This window comes from Leptodactylus fuscus, chromosome 8, assembly GCF_031893055.1.
Source record: "Leptodactylus fuscus isolate aLepFus1 chromosome 8, aLepFus1.hap2, whole genome shotgun sequence".
Lineage (NCBI taxonomy): Eukaryota > Metazoa > Chordata > Amphibia > Anura > Leptodactylidae > Leptodactylus > Leptodactylus fuscus.
Window position 1 is genome coordinate 14868021 of NC_134272.1, and position 27061 is coordinate 14895081.

The 27061-nt window shown below is 44.7% G+C and overlaps 3 protein-coding genes across 3 annotated transcripts in view; 1 reads left to right on the plus strand and 2 right to left on the minus strand.

The window, feature by feature from the left end:
* The window catches only part of LLGL1 (LLGL scribble cell polarity complex component 1), a 409866-nt gene that overhangs the window by 223492 nt on the left and 159313 nt on the right, over nt 1-27061 (minus strand). The window lies entirely within an intron of this gene.
* Nucleotides 1-27061, minus strand: part of SLC5A10 (solute carrier family 5 member 10) — a 74521-nt gene that overhangs the window by 18238 nt on the left and 29222 nt on the right. The window contains exons 10-11 of the mRNA XM_075285203.1: nt 3056-3163; nt 2676-2826 (exon numbers count right to left, since the gene is read on the minus strand). Of these exons, the coding sequence (XP_075141304.1) occupies nt 2676-2826; nt 3056-3163 (259 nt within the window). The remainder of the gene's footprint in view (nt 1-2675; nt 2827-3055; nt 3164-27061) is intronic.
* Nucleotides 11124-27061, plus strand: part of FAM83G (family with sequence similarity 83 member G) — a 28695-nt gene continuing 12757 nt past the window's right edge. The window contains exons 1-2 of the mRNA XM_075285193.1: nt 11124-11864; nt 23502-23669. Coding sequence (XP_075141294.1) covers nt 11382-11864; nt 23502-23669 — 651 coding nt within the window. The 5' untranslated portion in view covers nt 11124-11381. The remainder of the gene's footprint in view (nt 11865-23501; nt 23670-27061) is intronic.

The window sequence follows — 27061 nt, forward strand, 5'->3', positions numbered from 1 at the left end:
TTCAAAGTGTTATGGGACATTTTACAACATAAAAGGACCTGTCCATTCCAGCTTCTTTCCTTTTGTTCACTCAGACAGTACACCCACAAGTCCAGTTTCAAAGCCTTGTGGCAAGTTTTACCATATAAAAATTGTACCATATAAAACTTGTCCTTTCCTGCTTCTTTTCTAGTATCCTCCTTGGAAGTACAACCACAATAGACAAGATACCTAGAGTTGGGGGCCACACGGTGGCTCAGTGGTTAGCACTGCAGCCTTGCAGCACTGGAGTCCTGGTGTTCAAATCCCACCAAGGGCATAAAACCATCTGCAAGGAGTTTGTATGTTCTCCCCGTGTTTGCATGGATTTCCAACCCATATTCCAAAGACATACTGATAGGGAAAAATGTACATTGTGAGCTCTATGTGGGGCTCACAATCTACATTAAAAAAAAAAAAAAAAAAAAGATACCTAGAGTTTAGTTTCAAAGCCAAATGGGAAGTTTTACAATATGAAAATAATCTTGTCTTTTTTAGCTTCTTGTCTAGTGTGCCCCTAGGCCAGTGATGGCGAACCTTTTAGAGACCAAGTGCCCAACCTGCAACCCAAAACCCACTAATTTATCTCAAAGTGCCAACATGGCAATTTAACCTTAATAATGTGCGGATTCACAATTGCACACAATTATAGACCTGCAAAATATGGTCATATGAATGGGGCTTTATAGCGCTTTCTGCTTCACTGTGACCCCCACTCAGTCCAATATGCTCCACAGTGGCCCCCACACAGTACAATCTGCTCCACAGTGGCCCCCACACAGTACAATGTGCTCCACAGTGGCCCCTACACAGTACAATCTGCTCCCCAGTGGCCCCTACACAGTACAATCTGCTCCACAGTGGCCCCTACACAGTACAATCTGCTCCACAGTGGTCCCCACACAGTATAATCAGCTACACAGTGTCCCCCAAACAGTACAATCAGCGCCACAGTGGCCCCCACACAGTATAATCAGCTCCACAGTGGCCCCCACACAGTACAATCTGCTCCCCAGTGGCCCCTACACAGTACAATCTGCTCCACAGTGGCCCCTACACAGTACAAACTGCTAAACAGTGTCCCCCAAACAGTACAATCAGCTCCACAGTGGCCCCGACACAGTATAATTTGCTGCACAGTGGTTCCCACACAGTATAATCTGTTCCACAGATGGGTGCCCAAAGAGAGGGCTCTGAGTACCACCTCTGGCACCCGTACCATAAGTTCGCCGTCACGGCCCTAGGCAGTACATCCAAGAGGGAGAGAGAAGATACCCTGTGTCTAGTCTCAAAGGCTTGTGGGTAGTTATCCCAAATAAAAAGGACTTATTCCTTAAAGATTCTTGTCTCATGTCAACCCAGGCAGTTCACCCACAAGATGGAAGATACCCAGAGTCAATTATCAAAACCTTGTGAGAAGTTTTACTATATAGAATAGGACCTGTCCTTTCCAGCTTCTTCTCTAGTGTCCTCCAAGGTAGTACATTAAAGAGAGGGAAGATACCCAGGGTCTAGTCTCAAAGCCTTGTGGGAAGTTTTACTAAATAAAAAGGACTTATCTTTTCCAGCTTCTTCTCAAGTGTATTCCCAGGCAGTACATTCAAGAGAGGTAAGATACCCAGAGTCTAGTCTCAAAGTGAAGGTTTACGTCTTTCGAGTCCCTACATAACATTCTCTAGACATCTTCTATATATTGTAGGAACTAATATTTGATGGAAGTTACATCTTCCCACTACTCTTTTTTTTTTTTTTTTTTTTTTTACTCACAATCTTCCCAGCAGTTGACATGATCTTCACCTTGATCTACAGATATGAGACTAGTCTACACACGATAATAACACCCCGGTGTAAAAGGAAAGAAACCATCTATAAATCACTTTCCTGTAACTCACTTACACATGGCTTGTCTCCCCACCCCATCACAGAATTACTAGATATAAATCTTCAGATATCTCGTAAAAGGCTGCAGAAAGGAAGGATGTCAACTAATCTGCACATCACAAGGTTCAGTCCGTAAACTGAGAGCGGAGGGGCTTCCCATACAGATAAAGAGCCACCTAAAATCATAATCCCCATTAAATGAGACATCCTCTGATTTAATTTTACTCTTTTTACATGTCTATACACATTAGAAATTGAGAAAACGCATTGATTTTGGTGGGGCCAGTAAGCCATCTAATGTGTACAACGACCATTGTGACTCTTCCCCTAATAATAGATAATAGGGGCGTGGACTGAGGTGTCTAGAAACAGCTTTTTACCCTTTCCCTGTTGAAAACACATGCACACTTGGCCAAGTCCAGTATGGATATCTATGGGCGGGTTGGTAAGGAAGTGGTCACTCAACTATGATTTAGCCAAGTTACGTAAGGTGTGTGGCCAGCTCTAGTTTTACCTATATCTGAGGAAACTGGATTTCATCAAGAGTTCCCAAAGCCAGGAGTTGTCAACAGTTTCCCCAGACTCCACCAAATTCTGATGAAATCGTACACTAATGATTTTATAGCATAGGGTAGAAATAATACTGGACAGAGAGTGATGTTTTACTTAAAGGACAACAAATGCCCTTCAGAACAAACAGAAGGGAATATGGAAGCAACCATGAGACCCTCCTATGTCTAAGTTCTCAGCACTGATGGTCTATGAGGTCTCCTCACCTTCCCACCAGAAGTAGTTCCTTCTCGTTGGCGTTTTTCCTGATCTTCCTCCATATGTCCATAGTGAACAGAGTGCTGCTGCTGTTAAATATGGAAGTCAATGAGGACATGAGAGCCGCCATCATGACTGCGATCATCAAACCACGAAGACCTTTCAGAATCATTGGTGGTGACCATGAGAAGGAGAGGGGGGACAGGAAGACAAAACAAATGAAAGAGTGATCAAGAAAAGATGATTTGCAAAGTTAGGTCTTAACTCAATTTTTTTTTGTATCCATGAGTTATTCCGCTCAATCCTTGAAGGAATAAGCTTGCTTCTCTAGAATACAACTCACAGCCATAGACCGATCCATCATCATATCTATTAGATCTTCTCTTACCGCTTGGCATCAGCTCAATCACCAGCTTGGGGTATGCAATATTGGAGCAACCAACTTCAGCCCCACACACTTTGACACACTCCTCGGGCACAACGCATCCAACGGTATCTGGAAGACATAAAGTTTCAGATATAAGATGACGGATTACACGACCACACGGCTGTCTATACTGAAACATCACCTATCATTTGGGCAGGCAGATTATTATTTTATAAACTGAAGAGACTTTGTCAGACGTGAAGTAAGAAGGTTCTGAACTCTCCAAAAAGTTAATGTCCATTAATATACAATCCTTTGGTTAGACCAGTTGAGCATCATTTACCACATGGATCTATGAGACCTTCTCAAATACCAAACCCTGTAACCAGTCAGTCCTCCCTTTGCTAAGACCATGACCATATCCATGCACTTGGGATCCAGAGAGGGGCAGACCTTCATGCCACCATCAATACGGACAGACCCTCTGCCATCTATGGTCCACTTAGAAGGACCATGTGGATCAATTCTGGAAGGTTTCAAGCTTTTATACGTCAATCTAAGTGACGCATGGTTGACTCCGGCAGTCTAAATATTTATTAGGTATCAGATGTAACCGGTTTATAGTGAAAAACTCCAGTTCTTGGCCAAGATTCATGTTTGATCCTGGATTACTTACTAGCTCTGCTTTCTGTTTTTCTCCAGAACTTCCCTTTCTAGTCGATATGTTGCTCCCGTCCTGTCCATGATCACAGCCGTTTGTCTACCTCGGTGGTGAGCAGGTGCTAGATGGTGCTATAAAGCTGGCCAAGTGCGATCCTGTCCATTAATCTCTCTCCAGCTCAGAACTTGAGAAAGAATTTGGGGATTTGAAGTTTTTTGGCACCATTGTATGAAATCTTTGTTCCAGATAACAAATCCCAGACTAAAGCCTCAGCACGTAATATTCTCTGGCAGATCAATGTTTATGTGCTGTGCAGTCGCGGTTAACTATTAAGTTAGCTAAACACATTAGATAATTGTGCCGACAGCTACCTTAAGGGCACCAAATAATTGGACGTGTGAGGCCTAGGCGCAGAGCCAATAGGTAATAGAGACCAAGGAACTAAACCAACAGGTCCTCACCCACGGCCTGACTTAAGATCTGATGAAGGGGTGGTTTTTTACCAAGACCCCGATATGCACCATCTTCTATCTTCAATAAAGTCCGTGTTCATATATAAACCTAGTTCTGGCTGTCTTCTCTAAGGGAGAGCGCACCCATATGGTTGTTTGGTTGCATCCTGTGGATCGTAACATCCCAAACCTGTGATTAATTCAATTATGGGAACAGTGTGGCTGTATCCACTGAGGTGCAACTGTGACCGGCACTATTATAGGAACAGAAGTCTCTATTATGGGGCACTGTGAAGGGCTTGTTATGGAGAGACTGGTTCTATTAAATTTTTAATATATTTAGTTTATTTATATAGCACCATCATATTCCGCAGCGCTTTACAGACATTGTCAGTCACTGTCCCATATAGGGCTCACAATCTACATTCCCTATCAGTATGTCTTTAGGTCCCCTTCACACGGAGGATACGCTGGCTGATTCTACCAATGAGGGTGTCGCACAGGGGAAAGGCTCTAGTAAAAGTAATTCCAGTCATTCTGAGTGCAGGTTTTTCAGATTCACTCAGGTGTGTAATTGAGGTGTTGTGGTGGGTGTGTGAGGTGAGGGTGAGGTTTGGGGCCTGTGCCGGCTGTTTAGTTAAAGAGAGATTATACAAGAAAATCACATGACACAAGAATGGCACGTATAACACTTTACAAGATAAACACAGGAGACATGACCAGGCAGAGGGGCCGGAAACCTAAAAGAATTGGGGACCGGCCTCCGACCGTCATCCAATGTGTCATACAATAAACTTATGAAGTATCAGCAAACAGGATACAGTGCAGTGAGTAAAGACACAGGATTCAGTGCAGTGAGTAAAGACACATGATTCAGTGCAGTGAGTAAAGACACAGGATTCAGTGCAGTGAGTAAAGACACAGGATACAGTGCAGTGAGTAAAAGAAAAATATTCAGCATAGACAATAAGGTCCAGGGTTCAGTAAAGGGCACAGAATTTAGTGTAGGGAGTAAAGGGGCAGGATTAAGTAAAGGCACAGGGTTCAATGTAGTGAGTATGGGCACCGGATTCACCATAGTGAGTAATGGCATAAAATTCAGTGCAGTGAGTAAAGGGACAGGATTCAGTGTTCATTAAAGTCACTGGATTCAGTGTAGTGAGTAAAGGCACAAGATTTAGTGTAGTAAATAAATGTACTAGACTACATTTAGTGAGCAAAGACACCAAATTTAGCGTAGTATAATAGTAGTGAGTACAGTATTCAGTGCACTGAGTCAAAGCATAGGATTCAGTGTTCAGTAAAGGCACTGGATTCAGTGCAGTGAGTAAAGGAACAGGATTCAGTGTAGCGAGTAAGGGTTCAGGAATCAGTGTGCACTTTATTATATTGCAGAGCAGTAATGTCTCTGTTATTGAGAAGGCAATGACAATACACCTCATACACAAAGTAATAGAAAAGCTGACCTTGTGACAATAACATGCTATTATGCCGCTATCTGGCAGTCCGCCATATTGCCAGAGATAAGGAGTGCAGTATTGAGCTGTTGTCATCACCTATGAACACATCTCTAATGCACCTTATATACGGCTGATACAGAGGATATCCACATTCCACAGTACGGCTGTCAGGAATATCACCAACTTCTCTGACAAACCTCATTTATTGCATATCCATATGATAGATAGATAGATAGATAGATAGATAGATAGATAGAGATACATGTATATAGATATGTGTATAAGTACCTCCACCTATGGGGAAAGTGAGGGCACCAGGTCTCCATACTGCAAAGTCAAGTGGAATTGGGGAGAAATAGCTGTAAACCAATACTTCTATAGCCCACAGCTATCTGGTATGACTTATCACCAATTTCTGCTGTCACTTTACAGGTTTTAGTTGTATTATCTGGTCAGACTGGTTTGCCCATTATCGGTGGTCTTATCTAAATGATGTCATTCACACAACCCATAAAGTAATAAGTCCTGGGGCAATGGAAATCCTTTATCTTCTGCAAATCCACAGACAGTGAGGTCAATAGCGATATATATATATATATATATATATATATATATATATATATATATATGTATAGCGTGTGGTATCTCCTTATATACAGTGCTGCCTTATTATCAGATGTCACAGATATAATATCACAACTAGTCAGTGGTGTAGTTATGGGGGAGCAGAGCTTGTCGTCATACCTGGATCCTAATTGGGCCCATTTTAACACATTGGTGGGCCCAGTGCAAAGGTTTTGTAGGTGGGGCTCCCCATCACTACCACTTAGACATAACTGACCCATACAAATTATAATGCCCCACAATTTCAAGTCCCCTCCTGGTGATATAAGGGTTCAAGCAAAGAAAGAAAAAACTAAAACTTAAGTCGCCGTTCCCCTGTTCTCTTCTGTCTCTGCTCCAGAGGCTTCAGGGAGAAACAGACGCAATGTAAGTAACATCATTCATCACACCTACTGCTCCCAAGTCAGTGCAAGCAGAGTCGGGGCGAATGGTGAAGCAGAGAGCGTACGGCCCCATTCTTCACCATTGTATTCAACTCAACAGTAGTCTCAGCGCTCTTATATGGAAACCCATATGGATCAGTGACTTGATACCTAACTTCCAAAAGATGGCGATAGAGCAAATTTTCCTTTTCCACCACGGATGACTTATTTGCATACTCTATTATGAGGACACTCTGGCTGATGTTATTTATCTATTACATGGGCACTGTTATGAAGCATTAGGATAGCACTATTATGGGTCACTCTGACGCTGTTACAGACAGGGCCGTGGGGTTGCTAGGCCAGACCACTAAGGGAGCCTTCACACAGAGTTTACGCTCCGCTCATTCTGACACATAAAACACGTCAGATGAGCGCATCAAAATGATCCCATTGATTTCAATGGGTGCCGGCTTATGCGCGTATCACATTGAAAGCAATAAGTAAAAAAGCCTCCCATTGATTTTAATGTGTAGCGCGCGTAAGCCAGCACCCATTGAAATCAATGGGATCTGTTTTGAAGCACTCATCTGACACGTGTTTTACGTGTCAGAATGAGCGGAGCATAAACTCCGTGTGAAAGCTGATAATATGTAGTTTTAATATTATAGTATAAAAGAAAAAAAAAACTAAAAAAAAAATAAGATATAGGTTATAGTTCACACACACATATAGAATATATATATACACTAGCTTAGTACAGACAAATAGGATAATATGTAGTTTTAATATTATAGTACAAAAGAAAAAAATGGAGAAAAAAATGTAAATAAAATATAATTTATAGATCTCACACACATACACTAGTATATATAATAGGAATATAGTAATATAATGTAACCCCTCCCCCATCTATAAATAAGAGTAGTATTATACACATAGTATATATAATAGGAATATAGTAATATAATATGACCCCGCCCCATCTATAAATAAGAGTAGTATTATACACATACATATAGACATAGTATATATAATAGTAATATAGTAATATAATATGACCCCGCCCCCATCTATAAATAATAGTATTATACACATACATATAGACATAGTATATATAATAGTAATATAGTAATATAATATGACCCCGCCCCCATCTATAAATAAGAGTAGTGTTATACACACACATATAGACATAGTATATATAATAGGAATATAGTAATATAATATGACCCCGCCCCCATCTATAAATAAGAGTAGTGTTATACACATACATATAGACATAGTATATATAATAGTAATATAGTAATATAATATGACCCCGCCCCATCTATAAATAAGAGTAGTATTATACACATACATATAGACATAGTATATATAATAGTAATATAGTAATATAATATGACCCCGCCCCCATCTATAAATAATAGTATTATACACATACATATAGACATAGTATATATAATAGTAATATAGTAATATAATATGACCCCGCCCCATCTATAAATAAGAGTAGTGTTATACACATACATATAGACATAGTATATATAATAGGAATATAGTAATATAATATGACCCCGCCCCCATCTATAAATAAGATTAGTATTATACACATACATATAGACATAGTATATATAATAGGAATATAGTAATATAATATGACCCCACCCCCATCTATAAATAAGAGTAGTGTTATACACACACATATAGACATAGTATATATAATAGGAATATAGTAATATAATATGACCCCGCCCCCATCTATAAATAAGAGTAGTGTTATACACATACATATAGACATAATATAATAGGAATATAGTAATATATGACCCCGCCCCATCTATAAATAAAAATCTTCCCCTTTACCTCTTACATCGTTGTCCTTGTCTTTATTCTCATTGGATCTCCTTGTAGTAAATGTTGTTCAGGCCTCGATGTCCTTTCCCAGCACTCGGGATCTTCAGGGGTTTCCAATCTCACTTAAGTCATTTTACCTATAGATGTCTATAGGTGGTGTGAACAGAGCCCTAAAGGGTTGTCCGCTCTTTACCATCCCTTCCTGTAACCTGTGGTCGGACCTGACTGCAGCCGTTCACTTTCCTTACAGCGCCTCTAGAGGTAATGAAGTATAACACACTTCTCACTATCATCACTGGGTTGTCCATGGACGTGTTGGGTCTTCTAGAACAAGAGGCTCTGTTTTTTAGTCTTTTTCCATTCTGGGTAATAGTTGGGGGCTCTGGCTGGAGGACCCCCCCTCTATTACCTCAGAATTCCCTGGGGCAGTATGAAAATGGGTTTTCTAAGAGAGACAGTAACTTTATTGGTTATATCATAAACAGTGGGGGTTTGTTACAGTGTATAAGCCCAAATGTCACACTGGGTTCACACCAGCATCCGGTCTCTGTACTCAGGTTTCCGTCTTCTGCCGGCAGAGACCTGTCAGACCGTGTCCAGCCGTGAGCACCAGTGAGCGTTTTATGCTCTCCGTGGCGAAACCGTTTTTTTTTTAACCGGACACAGAGTACTGCATTTCCGACTTTGTGTCTGGTTAAAAAAAAAACGGTTTCGCCGCGGAGAGCATAAAACGCTCACAGGCGCTCAGAGCCGGACACTTTTCAAACCCATTCAAATGAATGGGTTTGTAACATGTCTTCAGGTTTCCGTCTCCTGCTCAGTTTCGTGCAGACAATGGAAACCTGCATAGCGGAGATCGGGTGCTGATTTGAATGAGTCCTCACCAAACTTCTACAAACTTTTGAACGGTAAATGTGTCCAGTTATTTGGTGACATATCCTCTGCTCCTAGAAGGGAGAGTCCACTCTGCTTCACTGTTTGGCCCGTCTCTGCTCCCGCAGTCTTGTGAGCAGTCGGTGTGATGTAGTGAAGTCACTGAAGTCTCCAGGAGCAGAGACAGGAGAGAACACAGGGGGATCTGGGAGAGGTATTAGTTTTTTGGTGTGATTGCTCAATATTTGGTGCCACATGAAGAGCAACAGAATATTGTGGGGGAACCAAAAGATACACATGATACTGTAATGTATTACAGAAGGTAATGCTTTCTTCAGGCGGATTCTGCGGCTGAGTCAGCCCGGTGTCCGCCTCGCGACAGCACCCTCCGGACTAGGCCTTCATTTGGGCCTACTCCAGAACGGGAAGTCGCGACTGTCGGAAGCCGCAACAGTCGCATTTTGGTCGTATTCTCACGCAACTTCCACATCAGAATCAGGACCAAAATACGCGGTCCCGTGCGAATGAGGCCTTAGGTTTATACTATTGTTCGTCTCCTCATGGGGACCTGACAGACAGATAGCCTATCCGCTAATAAAGCGGTTATCCGCGGACCCCAAGACTGTAATGCCGTGACAGACTTTTCTCTAATGCAAATCTGAACCTCGCCTAAAACTTCTACAAACTCGTGAACAGTAAATCTGTCCAGTTATGTGGTGACATTATGGAGGGCACTCTGGCTGATATAGTTATGGGGCACTGGCTCCATTATGGGGGGGCTCTGGCTGATAATAGTTATGGGGCACTGACTCCATTATGGGGGCCCTCTGGCTTATATAGTTATGGGGCACTGGCTCCATTATGGGGGGGACTCTGGCTGATATTGTTATGGGGCACTGACTCCATTATGGTGGCCCGCTGGCTTATATAGTTATGGGGTACTGGCTATATTATGGGGGCCGTCTGGCTGATATTGCTATGGGGCACTGGCTCCATTATGGGGGGACTCTGGTTTATATAGTTATGGGGCACTGGCTCCATTATGGGGGGGCTCTGGCTGATATAGTTATGGGGCACTGGCTCCATTATGGGGGGGCTCTGGCCGATATAGTTATGGGGCACTGGCTCCATTATGGGGGGACTCTGGCTGATATTGTTATGGGGCACTGGCTCCATTATGGGGGGGCTCTGGCTGATATAGTTATGGGGCACTGGCTCCATTATGGGGGGGGGCTCTGGCTGATAATAGTTATGGGGCACTGGCTCCATTATGGGGGCCCTCTGGCTTATATAGTTATGGGGCACTGGCTCCATTATGGGGGGGGCTCTGGCTGATATTGCTATGGGGCACTGACTCCATTATGGTGGCCCGCTGGCTTATATAGTTATGGGGTACTGGCTCCATTATGGGGGGGACTCTGGCTGATATTGTTATGGGGCACTGACTCCATTATGGTGGCCCGCTGGATTATATTGTTATGGGGTACTGGCTATATTATGGGGGCACTCTGGCTTAGATAGTTATGGGTCACTGGCTCCATTATGGGGGCACTCTGGCTGATATTGTTATGGGGTACTGGCTATATTATGGGGGGACTCTGGCTCGCACAGTCGTCTCTTCCGTGAGGTGTCGTCGCCACCACATCCCGAGCCCAGCACAGCCCGCGTCCGCTCTGAGGTAAAGTACGTCACATGACGTGTAGGAGGCGTGGCCGGACGACATGGTAGGCGGGGCCAGGCTGAGCCGCCGCTGCTCTTACCTGTCCAGTCCGGGAGCGGCAGTCGCACACTGCGCGGAGATCCGGGACGGAGACCGGCTGCGGGACGGCGGGGACCATGGGGCAGTGTGAGCGCCGGGACAAGAGCAGCAACAGCGCCGGACAACACTAGATCCCACTCCGGTGATCCCCTCTATCCAGTGCTTGTACAGGGATCTAGTCCTGGAATCAGGATCCGCTTCTGTACAGAAGACTTGCATCAGCCAGGATTGTGCACTGCTCACACAGACTACACGAAAGTCCTTCTGCAGGGATCTAGCGGATCTGAGGATCCCTCACCATGGCTCTCTCTCAGATCCAGTGCCTGGACAATAACAATGTTAACTGGAGATCCAGTGAGACCAAACCCGAGTTCTTCTACAGCGAGGAGCAGCGGCTGGCGCTGGAAGCCCTGGTGTCCTCTGGCCAAGATGCCTTCTACGAGGTGGTCAAGAAGGAGAACATCAGAGACTTCCTCTCCGAGCTGGAGTTGACCAAGGTAGTAAGCCGGGTGGAAGCCTTCGACCCCGACTCTAGTCACCCCAGAAAAAGTGGGGACAAGTCTGAGCCGGAGGGAGAAGGAGAACCCCAAGAGGGGGCCGAACATTCCTTGGAATATTGGCCGGATAAGTCGGACTGCTCCATCCCGGAGTTGGACTTGGGGTGGCCGGACACGGTGGCCTACAGAGGAGTGACCCGGGCAACGGTATACATGCAACCGCCCATCGATGGCCAGCCTCATATCAAAGAGGTGGTCAGGAAGATGATCTCATCAGCCCAGAGGGTGAGTAACTATTCGGCCGTCTTTATCTGTGCCCAGAAGTTTGGACACCACAGGGGTCTTCTGTCAGGGGAAGGTCCAAGCTGCAGGAAAGTTTCACAAACTTTCTACAACTAACTACATCAAGACTGATTATCGTTTATTAATGGAGAATTCAGAACAGACTCCTAAACTCATTTAGAACCTACACCAGATCGCAAAATTAATCAGACCCCCACAATTAATAATTTCCCAGACCCTAAAATTAATTCAGACCCCAAACCTGACCCCTAAAATCACTCAATTCTCAGAACAGCCCTTAAAATTTCATTTAGAACCCTAAAATGAATCAGACCCCTAAAATTAGTTCAGACCCCAGAATAACCACTTAGATTGTTCCCAGACTGGATTCCTAAATTTTATTAGACCCCAGACCTGACCCTAAAATGAACTCAGTCCTTGGATCAATCCCTAAATTAATTCATCTACCAAACAGAACCCCTAAATCAATTCGGACGCCCAAATAAGCCAGATTAGATCTCAAAATTTTATTACGCCTCAGTCTTGACCCTAAGATTAATTCCGACCTCAGACTATGATGAGACCCACATCAAGTAGGCCCCATGTGATGTTCCCACACTGGTCTATACAAGGTATCATGGGCAACCTACCCCCTATTGTAGACAGTTTGTACCACTAGGAGGGTGGCATAGGTACGCATATAGGGCTAGTATGGTTGGTGTCCATATGTGTAGACCTAAGTCCCTATGGATTTCCAATGCCGTTCATATACGCACGTTACAATATCACTCCACACCTGGACATCAGTGACACTTTGGTATGGAATGTGGAACGTCTCTGGGGTATTAACAGATATGAGAAGACGCTACGTTTCTCATTCCAGTAGGATCATCCCGGCTTCCTGTATATAGGTGGAGCCCTGTTGGTTTCTGTTACCACCTCGGTTCCTAGATTTAGGTACCAGCACACCGTAATAGGCACGTTCATGGGATTAGAGGAAGTGTCGCCACTAATAATATGTGGAACGTTTTCTGGGAAGTGTCAGGAAAGACATTTTTGGAATCTTCTTTCGAGTACATTGTGTATGGTACAGTTCTGTCTGACCCTATAATTTGGTAAGAGTCTACAGAACGCCACCATTGACGTTACGACTTGTTGGTTGATAGGTGTCCAGTACTAGGTTTGGCAGTCCATGGGGTATTAATTCTCACGTTATGTCCCTGTACTTTGATGCCCTATATCGAGCAGTTACTTGTATTTACCCGCTTTGTGGTTTTATATCGTTGATATGAGCGTGGCGTGCTGGATCACGATCTGTGACGTGTTAAGGCACGGCCCGTGACTTCATGCGGTGACTCACCCGCGTGATCTCAGAAGAAGCATGGACATGTACGAGAATGCCGACAGCATGGTATTTGTATAGGTGATGTCAGGAGGAAGGTAGCTTGTCTGCCAGTCCGACCTTTCACCAGTTGACATCAGATCCGCAGACTTCCTTCGTCTTTAGTCCATTCGATGCAGTCCTGAGTAAAGGTCACTTACTAGGAGATCATTATTAGGAACACTACTTTGTCATTCTTATTGCCCAACTCCAGACTGGAGTTCCTTCTGAATCTGCCCCTGTGTCTGTCTACTCAGCATGTACTAAACCTCACATCTGGATATAAAATAGAGGGATACAAGGGAATAAACAGTTGTCGATAAAGTTGATTGAAACAAGTACTCTGTGTGTGTCTGTCCAGCCTTCTGTGGTCCCTGAGAAAGAAATCTCGAGGACTGCGAGTACCGGGACTGTGCTTACATACAGCTTGTCCATGGCTTACATGTTATGGACGCCCCAGTGACCAAATGCTACGGTTAGGGACCGAGTTTTGGGTAATCTAGATTTACAGTCCCTCGACATTGATGGCTATACTCGTATAAGTTGTATATATAGTCCTACAACATCAACTTTTCGACTGATGGCGATGCCATATAAAAAAGTTGGCGTCTATGGTCAGCTTGGCCTGATTTGATCTCTTTTGGGAGATTTTACTGGGTGCCCATTGCCATACCCCAAAAAATTGAGATCTGTCTGTGGTCTGATCTTTTGGGGTTTCCACTGTGTGCACCTATACTTATCGCTGTACCCATAAAGTTGGGGTCTATGGCCAACTTGTCCTGGTCTTATCTGTTTGGGTTTCTACTGCTTGCACATGTATCTACTGATTTACCCAAAAAGTTGGCATCTATGGCTGCCTGTCTATGGTCTGATCTTTAGGGGTTTTTATCACTTTCATGTGTACCCATTGCTGTACCCAAAAAGTTGAGATCTATGAACCACTTACCCTTGTCTGATCTCTTGGGGTTTCTATGCTGCCTGACTCTGGCCTGATCTGTTGGCATTTCCACTGGTCACACACGTACTTGTTACTGCCCCCAAAAGGTTGGCATCTGTGGATGACTGGTTCTGGCCTTGCGATTTCTACTGGTCACACTTCTACCCATTGTTGAACCCAAAAAAGTTGGGATCTAGAATTGCCAGGCTCTCATCTGTTGGGATTTCTACTGCTCACACCTGTACCAAAAAAGTTGTACAATTCCCTACAGAGGAGAACTGTGTGTATGCACAGGACAGTGGTCAGACAGGGGTGAGGATGTATTTTACTTGCTATGTATGGCTATAGTAGCAGCATGGTGTGTACAGTGACATAAGCCGAAAATGAGAGTGACATTCCTGAGCTGTGTTACTTTTTTTTTTTTTTATCGGTCTGTGAAATCAGGGGAAAGAGCGCCCGTCTAGTTTATGGCGTTGGAAATACAGAAAATATTTTCTCTGTGTTATCCGGACAACGGGCTGTGGATATATACAGGCTGCCATAAAACAGTCATGGATAGACCGGATAACTGCGGGGAGGAGGGGTGCTCTCAGGCTTGTGTACCCTGATCAAATCGGGTCGGGGGCAGCCTGGTGCAATAATCCATACGACCAAAAATCGCCACATAGACGATGATGCTTTAAAGTATGAGGAGTTTTCTATGGGAAGAATAGACGTCATGTACATGAAATGAAGAGACAATAGAATACAAGTCCCTGTAGAACAGAGCTGATGAAAGAGAGAGATAGATAGATAGATAGATAGATAGATAGATAGATAGATAGATAGATATGAACTATCTATCTATCTATCTATCTATCTATCTATCTATCTATCTATCTATCTATCATCTATCTACCTATCTATCTATCTTATATCTATCTATCTATCTCATGTCTGCCTATCTATCTATCTATCTATCTATCTATCTATCTATCTCATGTCTGCCTATCTATCTATCTATCTATCTATCTATCTATCTATCTATCTATCTATCTATCTCCTATCTATCATCTAATCTATCTATCGTCCCCACATATATGCAGCTTCCTTGTATACTAGCGTAGGTGCAGCTACATCCCAGGTTACAGTGAGTCTTCACCCTGGATACGTCTAATCTTTTATACAAACATGCCTGTGATATAATAAGGACACGTCACTATCGGATAGCTGTCCCTGTGTAGTGTGTGTGGGGGGTCAGACTGTGACATGTCAGCAGCTGCGGAGTTCTTAGTTCTTTCCCAGGACATACACTGGTTGTCACCCAGCTTTTCCAGGTGCCTAGTTAGGTAGGAATGCCCCCTCTAATCCTGTATTGCTACAGAGCCAGGTAGATTTGCAATTTGGGGAATTTTTCTTGCTAGTTGCACCGATTTCCCTAGTCTGATAATACTGGACAATTGCTTATAATACAACTCACTAGTATAATGTGTAAGCTGGGACTGTGATGTCTGGTGGGGGTCTGATCTGTGGCCTGTGATCCCTGGAGGGGCTGTGACCTGTGATCCGCAGTGGGACTGTCATCTATGGCATGTGATCTCAGATGGGGCTGTGATCTGTGTCCTGTGATTTGCTGTGGGGCTGCGATTTGTGATCCAGTGGGCCTGTGATCTTCCGTGGGACTGTGATCTGTGGCCTGTGATCCCCAGTGAACTTTCTCCTATCACGCTATCTCTTTATCTGTTCCCGGAATATTATATGCCCGGAAATAATAGGACGTGCCGCACATAGCGGAGATTAACCCTCGTGAATCAGCAGATAAAATCATTACTTCTCCATAGTCCTGCTGTTTGCTGGGCCCGCCGTTATGTCATGGCCCTGCGCTGCGAGGACCTGGCGCCCACACCGCCACTGCACAGCTGCTATTCCTGGAATGTGGGCTGGGGAGTTTTGTTGCTGTATTACCCTCCATGCCTCACTGTTTCTTGCTCAATATCTTTAAAGGGATTTTCCATTTTTTTGACATCAATAAAGTCTAGTCATCATATAGTGAAACGTTCTGGAACTTTCTGATAGACTATGTGTACGTTTGTACTTCTCCAGTTGTAAGATCTCTGCTTGCTGTCTGTGAATGGGGACATTCTAAAAACCTGTCCAAACGTAAACGTAACACTGCTCACATCTGAAGGTTTGCTACAATAGTATCCAATTTACACAATCCTCTGAAAGTTAAAGGGGTTTTCTGATCATATCCTATATGATCGGTGGGGTCTGACACTTAGGTGTTATCTGATTTAAGAGACTGCGGGGTTCAGGTGATCGCAGCAGCCTCTGCGCTGAATAATAAGCACAGCGCCATGCATTGTATAGTGGCTGAGCTTGGAATTGCAGCTGAGCCCATTGACTTGAATGGGACGGAGCTACACACATCCCTGGCCTGTGAAACAGACTCAACACAGACTCAAGCGCTGTTGTTATTGGTACCAGATCTGTGTGATCTCGGGTGTCAGACAGGTCCCATTATATCGAGATTGTTTGTTACAATGTTTCAGTGCAGGTTCAAAGTATCGGTCTGGAATTCATGTAGTTTAGCTCACAGAGGATTGTCTAGGTGGGATACAACTGTAGCCATGAGCAGTGTTACACGAGGTTCACACTAGTCTCAGGCTGTCCATTGTTCTGCTCCATTGGAGGACCAGAACAACAGAGCGGTATTATATTGCTGTGTGCTGCACTATTTTGTCCACCATTCTCCAATGCAGGAGTGAACACAGCCCTAGGCGCATTTTATATACTGTATATATATATTTGCTCACTCGCAGCCATTACCCTGTGTGCACTATGGGTGTATTGGCATCTAATCGTTGTCATGTGATGCGTTAACTCTACAAGCTCATGTCACGGGGAGCGACTATATCCCGGTTACTAGGTGACCCGCTGTATAGTGCAGGCATTCGCTGGCAATGACGCTTGCAGAATTATAAAGGAAGTGCTGAGCTGACCCCAGACGCTGACACCCTGTCCTGGAATGTGCAAGCGGAGGATTAGGATGGGCAGAGACGGCAGAGACTTTATAGTCAGAGATCTGGTAGGTCGGATCACCGCTTCGGTACAGTTTTGGACGTCCCTAATCCTATAGGGTGCCCCCTCTCCCTCCTCTATGTTATGGACTGGACATCACATGGCAAACGAGTGAGTCAGGCCCTAGCCAGAAGCGGAGATGAGCTGTGCTGTAGGATTGATGACGCGACTACATTCTACACCAGACTGATGGGGAGGGGGCTCTCGCTCACACCTGGTTGTGCTAACCACAGTCACAATCTACCACTTGTCCGGTCTATAATGGGGCTGCAGTTTGCTATAAAGTTGATGACAAACTCTTGCGCGCTGTGTAATGGCAGACGCAGCGGACTCGCCTCATCCGGCCCGTTCAGGGTTGTGATTTTAATAAACTTAATTATCCCTCCTGGTGGAGGCGGAATAGGTCATGTGATCATACCTGTCCCTACAAGCGCCACCCACGCCGGCCCGGGAAATTCTCACCGATATAATTAGTCATTTTTGTAGGTTTCAAAATCGCTTAGAGGGAGGCTTTTTTTTTTTTTTTTAATAACTTTATTTGACTCTACTGGGCGCCCTCAAAACACCTTCCTGTGGTCATGTGACCTCGCACAGCACCCCGGTCATATGACTGCATAGCCTAACCGCACAGGCTTGTCAACACAAGGTGGGGCCAGAGGTAAATGAGAGAGATATTAAATATTTTATCCAGAATGATAAAAACATGGATGTTTTCTAACAGATACAGCGCCACATAGATCTACAGGTTGGGCCTGGTATTGCAGGTCAGTGTGAGCGGTGGGTTTGTTCGACACCCAAGTGAATGGAGCTCAGATGCAATACCGAGCACAGTCGCTATACAATGTACTGTACATCCAAACCAATCACAGACTGATGACCTATCCTAATCTGGAGAAATCCCATCCTACAAATACAACTTATCCACAAGTGTCTGATCACTGGGGGTCCTACTGCAGGGACTCCCACCCTCACAAAAAATGGGGGTCCTACGTCCCTGTTTGAATGAAGTGATGGTTATATTCTATAGGACAAATGGAGATAACGTTCGCTATCTAATGGTTAGGATTCCAAGCGGACCCCGAAAAATGGAAACCCTATGCGCTTAAAACCTTACCTGACCCCATCCGAAATTGGCAGAGAGAAAAGTCCTGTTGGCAAGACTCTTCTTTCCACATATTCTAAACAAAATGGAGGACTGAGTCCCTGAATGGTCCCACAATGCTAGTGAGGCTGTAGCTTGAGAATGGCGCTTGAGTCCAGTTTTAGAGAAAGGACCCCTTTAAAGGGAGTGTGTCAGGAGAACCAGTATACCAACCCAGCCCCGCAGATAGATCGATTCAGGTGACCCTAACCTAACTGTGTTATCCCTTGTGAATCGCTGCCCCCGTTGATGAGAAATCAGTGTTTTTGCCAATATGCAAATGAGCCCTGTCGAGTAATGGCAGCTCCCTCGTTGTCCAAAAAGACTCATTTGCATTTTGGTAGAAAGGTGATAACTCAGCAACGCAGGCAAGTGGAAAACACCATTGTACTCAGGTGACCCGAACCTATCTATCTGCAGGGCTGGGTCTGCTGAAACATCCCCTTTAACCCCAGAAATAAGCACCGACTACTTGTCACATGATAGAGCCTTTTGGATTCTGAATTTGCCATGTTTATCCCGTTGACGTCAATGATGAAAACCATTGCAACGAAAAGGAGGTTAGAAGCCGGCGAGCTCCAAAGTCAACAGAGGACGACATGGGCCAAGGCCAAAAGAGCACTGATCTGTTTTGGTAAATCTGTTATTCGGAGCAGACACAGAACACGAGAGGTGTTTACCAGTCACGATAAGAGCTGTAAGGTCAAGGCCTGCAGCGGCCGACTGTGAGGTGGAGACCTGGCTCCTGAGACTAGGAAATACAGACAGAGCCTTGTTTGTGTGCTAGGCCCGGGCCGGGCTAATCCTCCGGTACACACTGATTATTTTCTATCTTTATTTCCTTTGTGTGTAAGAGCAAAGTCTGAGTAATAATCTCCAGGGCCAAGAAAGAAACGCAGAGACTGCAGCGGGAACTCTTACAATCTTTGTAGGGCATCGGATACGGACACTTCGAGGGAATTTCCACCCAAAACGAAATGATATCATATAATAGTGAATGAAAAGTACATGAAAAATTAGAGCGGTAGCCAAAGTTTCATGACTAGGTCTGTTTTACTTCCTGAGATATTGGCATTTTTTTGTTCAGCTGCAGCGGCCATTTTAGCAAGTGTGAAAGCAGGAAGGGCGGCCATATTGGTCGTTTTCTTCAAATTAGTTGCTCAGAAACTGACAACTGCCTATGATAGTGTCACCGTAGTCTCAGCAGCAAAGGTACACCCTTGGCAAGAAACCTATTTTAAGGTCATAGCCAATATGGAACAATCCCTTTAAGAGCAATGATGTTGCCTATAGTAATCAGCTCAATCCGAGCTTTTAATGGGCAAGTGAATCGCTGGTTGGGCATATGTAAGTCTGCAGTATTCAGTCACCTGTACCCTAGCCAAGTAACGTAGGAAGAATACTCCCACCATTCTTATCATCCACTCCCTTCTAGTCCGATATCAAAGCACAACTTTATTGACACATAAGATTGGTAGAACGCCCAGTGTCCACAGCACGGTATAAGAAAAGCAGCGCAAACAATAAATGGTTGGCACCTTGGCTGGCACAGACTCTGAGTCCACAACTTTTAGCTGGGGTAAGAAAATCCTCGGTGACTACTTTTTCCCCTCCATGTTACAGGAATCATAGAGACTGCTAATGCAGCTCTACAGTGGGAGGACTCCAGAAACAGCTCCTCATATCTCAGCTTCCGGGACCCCTCTGAATGTGATATGAGGGGAGTAGGATATTGGAGTAGGTGCGCTCACACCCGCATTGGCAGGTTTTTAGTGGAGTTACCTTTTAAGATTAACCAAGGGCCCCCACCCCCGCACAGTGCCAGCTGTTTCCCTGACGGCTATATTGTTGTAGGGATAATTGCAGGGGATTACCTTGGTAAATATGACCCTTCTACTTTTGTCTTCAGGTCCTATAATCTCCCCATGGACGCCGCTTGTTTATGGCAGTATCTGTCAACAGTCGAAAGCAGCCCATGCACGATCTAGAATTTGTGCAGCCCACGGCTCATCTGTGTAGCCCACAGCGCTTCCTCCTGGCGCTCAATTGGGAGAGGGGAGTAAGCTTCTACCCAATTTACTCCCCTTAGAACAGAAGTATGGGGCAACATTGGATAGAGGAGAGTCGGGACTCCACAAAACATCTAGTTGGTTGGATCCACCATCGACAGGTTTGGCCAACCTTAGGTTACAGCTACATGACATCTCATATTGTGTGTCCGAAGATCGCCGCGTCGTCCTTATATAAGTGAGGGTAGTGAGACTACGACTTCTAGCCACAAAAAGATATTTTTGGAGACTAGAAGTCACAGTCACCGCACCCTCAGGGCACTGTGTGATAGCATTCAATTACATTAGTGAAGGAGTCACAGGACGACACGGCAATCTCTGCTCCTATAACAGGAATTGCAGCTAAAGTCAATGTGTAGTCCTACCCTTGCTGTTACATGTATGAGGATCAGGATATGCCATGGAGACCCAACCTCCATGATCCTAAAAACAGAGTGAAGTCCTTTGTCAATTCTCCTGCAGAGCAGCGCTCCTGAACATCCACTGTGCAGGGAACTGCAGCACAGCTCCGCTATCTTAGTCACATCCCGTCACTTCCTGTACTAGGAAACCCCCTTTAAAGACCCCGTCACCACTTCCTCTAACTCTTTGCATTCTTTAATAGACATGGCTCCTCTGATCCCAGCACAGTTGGAATTTTTTCTCTAGCCCCCGCCCTTCCCGAGCAATCACTTCTGTTAGTTTCAGTACAATTATTCACTCTACTATCAGGTGGGCGTTCCCAGACTACTTGTTCCATCCTAGGACCGCCCACCTGACAGCACAGAGCCTAATTAGCATTGGGTGCTGAAACTAACAACCCAGATTGCTCAAGAACGGTGTGGGCTAGAGAAAAAATTCCAACTGTGCCAGAATCAGAGGAGCAACACCTATTGAAGGATGCAAAGGATGGACATGGTGGTGGAAGGTCCTGTGTAATGACAGCCCAACCTGTAATGCAGCGCAGAAAAAGTTAATTTAAAGCCCTCCGGCGCTCCCTGTCTCTCCCAGGGATTTCTCTTGTCAGCAGCCTGAGATGGCATCTCCTCACATAAAATAATTATATGCTGGGCAGGAGCGAAGCTTCCCGTTCTCGCCCGGCTGAGCGTCAATTAAACTTTGGCGGATCGTTTCGAGTTCTGCTCTGGGCGTGTGAGAAAATGACACAGATGAAAGATATGGTGTGAAGTAGGTTAGAAAAGAAACGCGATATTGCTGCGTACGGGAGAAGCTTGGCACCGCAGCAGTCTGAAAGTTTATGGTACGTTCTTAGTCACGTGACATTTTCTCCTCCACTCGCTCCGAAAGCTAGATGCGGTATTCTGGTGCATTGTGGGAAATGCACCAGTCACATGTCTGACAACAGGTGGAGCTAACTGCTGTCTGTCTCCAAGGGCAAGCAGTTAAATTTGAAAGCAGCTTTGGATGTGAATGGAGGAAACCGCATGAAATATGGCAAAATCATGTCAGCGGGCGGCTCAGTGGTTAGCACTTGTAGGAGTCCTAGGTTTGTATCCAGCCAAGGACAACATCTGCGAGGAGTTGGTATGTTCTCCCCGTGCTTACTTGTACGCGTCTCCTGGTGACCGGTGACTTGTCATCCAGACTTATAGCAACATACACTATGTCATTGTGCATTGTCAAAACATCCACCTTAGCTGTGCAAACAATGGCGGACACCAACGCTTTCATGTTGCGTACTTGCGACAGAAGAGGTAACACACACACAAACAGAATTACACGCCAGCTTAACCCCTTAAGGACAATCTAAAAACGGAATCCAGCACATTAAAACATGTGACGAGCGTTCAATAGATATTTTAGATTTTGTGTCGCAAGTTGAGCCACATTTTCCGTGTAAGTGTATGGGGGGCTTGTTTTTTTTTTTTTTTGTGGGGTGACTTGTATTTTTCAATGGTTCCATTTTAATAGAGGGCATGAAATAAACAGTCAATAGTTTATGTTTTTGAGTTCCAAGGGTCAGAACTTTTTGATTTCTCTGTTCTGATTTTTGTTGTTGTTCTATGTGGACTTGTTTTTTGTGGGACAAGTCGTATTTATTTAATAGGATTTTCTCATCTTGGGGTATATATAAATTATTACCTATACGTTATAAACTTCCCTAATAAAAGGTGTCGTCCCCCCTGTTGGTTGATGTTTAGATACATGTTTTACTAATAAAGCTGGTTGACAACCAATATGGCTGACAGCACACTATTACTATCTTAAAGATAAAGGATACAGTAATGGGGTCATATTGTGGATTTTTCAATCAGAAGTCAAGGAAATATGAGCAACAACTTCCATTGATATTGTAGTGGTGGCCATATTTGTTGTCACCCTTAAAGGGATCATGTGATGCTATTTTTTAACTGCCATATTTTTCAAGAATTTTTTTTATAATTTCTCATAAAATTACCATGTTGCTATATATTTTTACCATAACCATGCCCTTCAATTTTTACTCTGGCCACTAAGCTTACTAATTGACACTTGATTAACAATTCTGTAGGGATATTCTTTGCAGCAATCACTTCACTTACATCACAGACATGTAGTCATGATATGTACGTAGACATGATTACAATAGAGATGTTATCTTATTGATTACATTACATCACTAATGACAATAGGTGATGTCACAGCTTAGCTCCTCCCCCTCCCATAGACCTCAATGAGTCGGCTCCAGACCACGTCAACCTATGGCCATAACTGTGCTGTAAAGCAGATCACTAAATGCTGTTAACAGGGCAGAGGAGAAGCTCTGGCAAGATGGCTGCCCCCATAATCATGTATAGAAAATAGAATAAAAAAATACAATCAGAAAATAAAAACAGGTTTAGAAGAAAAGTGATATATTTTTCTATCTGGGTCTAATAAATAATGGAAAAAAAATTGGCGACACATTGTCCGGCATTAGCCATGATGGGGCATAGTGGACGCTTATGGGGCATAAACCAATACCTGGAAGGGACCCCACTCTCTGTGTTTATATACCCAATATATGGTGACTATGGAAGATGTCGGATCTTGCTCTTATTGAATCTCGTTTTAACCCTGTTCTCTCCCACAGGTCATTGCGGTGGTCATGGACCTCTTCACAGACGTGGACATATTTAAGGACATGCTCGATGCAGGATTTAAGAGGAAGGTGTCAGTGTACCTTATCCTCAATGAGTCAGATGTGATGTATTTCCTACAGATGTGTGAGAAGACTCAGATGCACAGAGGACACCTCAAGGTGAGTGACGCTTCCACATGTAGCACAATTTGGAATTGTTGGTCGCTCCCCTATTTAAACCCCTCTGTAAATGGAGAAACCTGGACTCTGGGGGGGATTTGTTATCTTCACTGATACATTGTAGCAAACCCTCGTCTGTGAGAAGCATTAGTAAGGGTGTAGCTATAGGGGGTGCAGTTGTAACCGCGCCCTGGACCCTAAAGGGGGTCCCTCTGCCACAGAAAATATACCAGTATACTAAATGGCCCAAGGGGCCCCATTACAAATTTTGCATTGTGGCCCAGGAGCTTCAAGTTATGCCTCTGAGTATTAGATTTAGGCCTTTCTGTCCCATAGTGATGACATAATGCAGCCCCAGCAGGGGTCCCGTATACTCTATGCACACCCCAGTCCTGGTATTTAGTAGGGACATGCAGGACGGGGCAGGTCTGCGCTATATAGCATGCCATACACACTTTAGAACAGGTGAGTGCATGCCGGGATTCCTGCTTTAATCTCTATGTGGAGCAGAGGGGGCCACCTGCCCAGTACGCCGAATTCTGCTGCTCCTGCGTGTGAGGTGTTGGCCGTCTCCTGAGCACCCACGGGTGCCTCCCTGCCTGTGAGGTGTGCTTGTGAGGACATGTGTATAAATAGCGCTGTAGCCTGCGATGTCTGCGTTCTCTTTAGACATAAGGGTAACCAGGCATATGGCTGCAGGGGTCCCTTCCCTCGCATTCACACCTCAAGTGTCTTCCTGGCGCGGTTGGGTGTGTTGTAAAGTGTTTGCAATGGCGGAGTAATGAAAGCAAGACAGACATTAATAATCGTAAGTAGACTGGTAAAAGTGACACATGAATGAGATGACATGATGAAGCGATTGTCAGTACAATGCTGAGGGTGATGGCTGTCATGATGTCAGATACTGGAGATGTATGCCGCCTGTCTGGCGAAGAGGAGCAGATAATGGGCAAACGCCTAGGGTCATGGCCGCGTCATAAACAACGCAACATGAAGGGCTGTGGCATGACTGTTTAGTTCTGACTGATCTGTGGGGGTCAGTTGCTCAATGGACGACACATTATATGGAACCCCCTAGTTCAAGACAACAAGTAAGTTGTCCTCTATTCTTGCCGATCGGTGGGGGTCTCAATCCTGAGCATAGGGTTATCAGTAGAGATGAGCGAGTAGTACTCGATCGAGTAGGTATTCGAAATACTCGTACTCGATCGAGTACCACTCGCTATTCGAATGTAAAAGTTTGATGCAGAACCAGCATTGATTGGCCGAATGCTATACAGTCGGCCAATCAATGCTGATTCTTCTCCTACCTTTAGAAGTCTTCTCCGTGCAGCTTCCCCGCGGCGTCTTCCGGCTCTTCATTCACTCTGCCAGGCATCGGGCCTGGGCAGAGCCGACTGCGCATGTCCGCTTGTAGTGCTGGCATGCACAGTCGGCTCTGCCCAGGCCCGATGCCTGGCAGATTGATTTCAGAGCCGGAAGATGCCGTGGGGATGCTGCAAGGAGAAGACTTCTCGGAGGATCCAGCTCGACCCTCACTCGTGGACTTGGTAAGTATAATTTGATCGAACGTTGCCTACCCCTGAAACGAGCATTTCCCCCCATAGACTATAATAGGGTTCGATATTCGATTCGAGTAGTCGAATATTGAGGGGCTACTCGAAACGAATATCGAACCTCGAACATTTTACTGTTCACTCATCTCTAGTTATCAGTATGAAGGGAGCATTAACTTGCACATGTGCTGTTCTGCTGGAGATAGTTGAGTATAGTACTAGGCTGCCTCTGCCTGACCCATGTCTGCGCAACCGGCTACGACATTCGTACAGGTAACATGACCCCCTGATCCCAGAGGTTGGACCCCCACCGACCAGTCAGTTATTACCTGTCCTGTGGAACGATGAAAACCTAAAGGGAACCAGTCAGGTCTATTTAGTCTTATCGATTACATTTCTGGTGCTCCCGACCTGCTTCACTGCAGGTCTGGCACGTGCGCCCTGAAGTTGGAGTGTCTGACTCTGGCAACTCTGAGCATCTCCGCAGGCTCCCAAAATACATTAGCTGTCCATAAGAACCCACTGGTGGTTCAGTGACATAAGTAGCCCTTGCAGGTTCCCTTTAACTTAACCCGTTCCACTCCTTTAAGGCCCTTCTACATCATATAATGACTCTACACTCAGCACATACACCGAGCGTAACCATAGGGCCGCACTCCAGATGTAGTAGATATACGAATCCATACAACTGCAGTATATAAAGTAAAAAAATATATACCAAAAAACTTTAGGGACTAAAGAGGAGAATTGATTAAACCTGCAGATTTTGGCCAACTGTTTTATGTATATGGGTCTCCCGACTCTCCTGAAACTGTTGACGTTGTCAAAACCGAGTGTGCATGTGTATGGAGGCTGAACAAGCCATGTATACGTTGTCCTCATAAAGGGAAGCAGAATGACCCTTGGTGCCCTCGCTGCGCCCACCTACATTAGAGAACACCGTGGCCTTTAGTTTAGCAAGTACAAGGTGATGTTGAAACAAACAGCCCCATGGCAGCTCCTCCTTTATCCCCTGTTTGATCTGACAGCTATGAAGATGTCACCGTTTTCACCTGCACACCCGGCAGCGAGATCACATACAGATCTGGAGATGAGGTGTAAGGTTTCATGTGCCTCCCAACAAATACCTCCAGTACAGCTTTACTACAGCCCTGAATGGAGAAACAGCGTAGTTATAAGGTAGTGAAAGAAATAGAGGACTATACCAAGAGACCTAGGCAAACTTACCACTCAGGAGCCTGGGAAAGCACATTGATTCCTGTTGTTGGAGTACGTTGTTACCCAGCTTTTCCAGAAACGGATATGATGAGTAGAAGTTATAATAGCTTCACTAGACACTTGAATGATAAATACATGCCAGGCTCCTAGGTTTACCTGGCGTAAGGCTTGCCAACCAACTTTCCTAGTATCCTGTATGGTAAATACATACTAGGCTCCTGTACTGCTTCTTTCTCCATTCAAGACCCTATATGAGCTGGTTGATGACCGAGGCAATGGTGTCACCTAGTCGTCCCCCAGCTTTTCCAGAAATAGACTGAGCAAATGTAAGCCTTGCCACCCAGCTCTCCTAGAACCCTGAATGGCAAATCCCATAGGTAATGTTGTGATGCATCTCATGCTCTTGTACTGTTGCATTTATCCATTCAGGACTCTAGGAAAGCTGGGTATTGCCATTTTGAAGGAGCCATGTTATCATCCACCCTTTCCAGAAATGAACATACAAGACTTGACTTAAGAGTTGTCACCCAGCTTTCCTAGACTCCTGAATAGTGAATACATCTCGCATTTCCTTTTCCCTGAATGTGGGGGGAATCCACCAGAATGTACGCAGAGAAG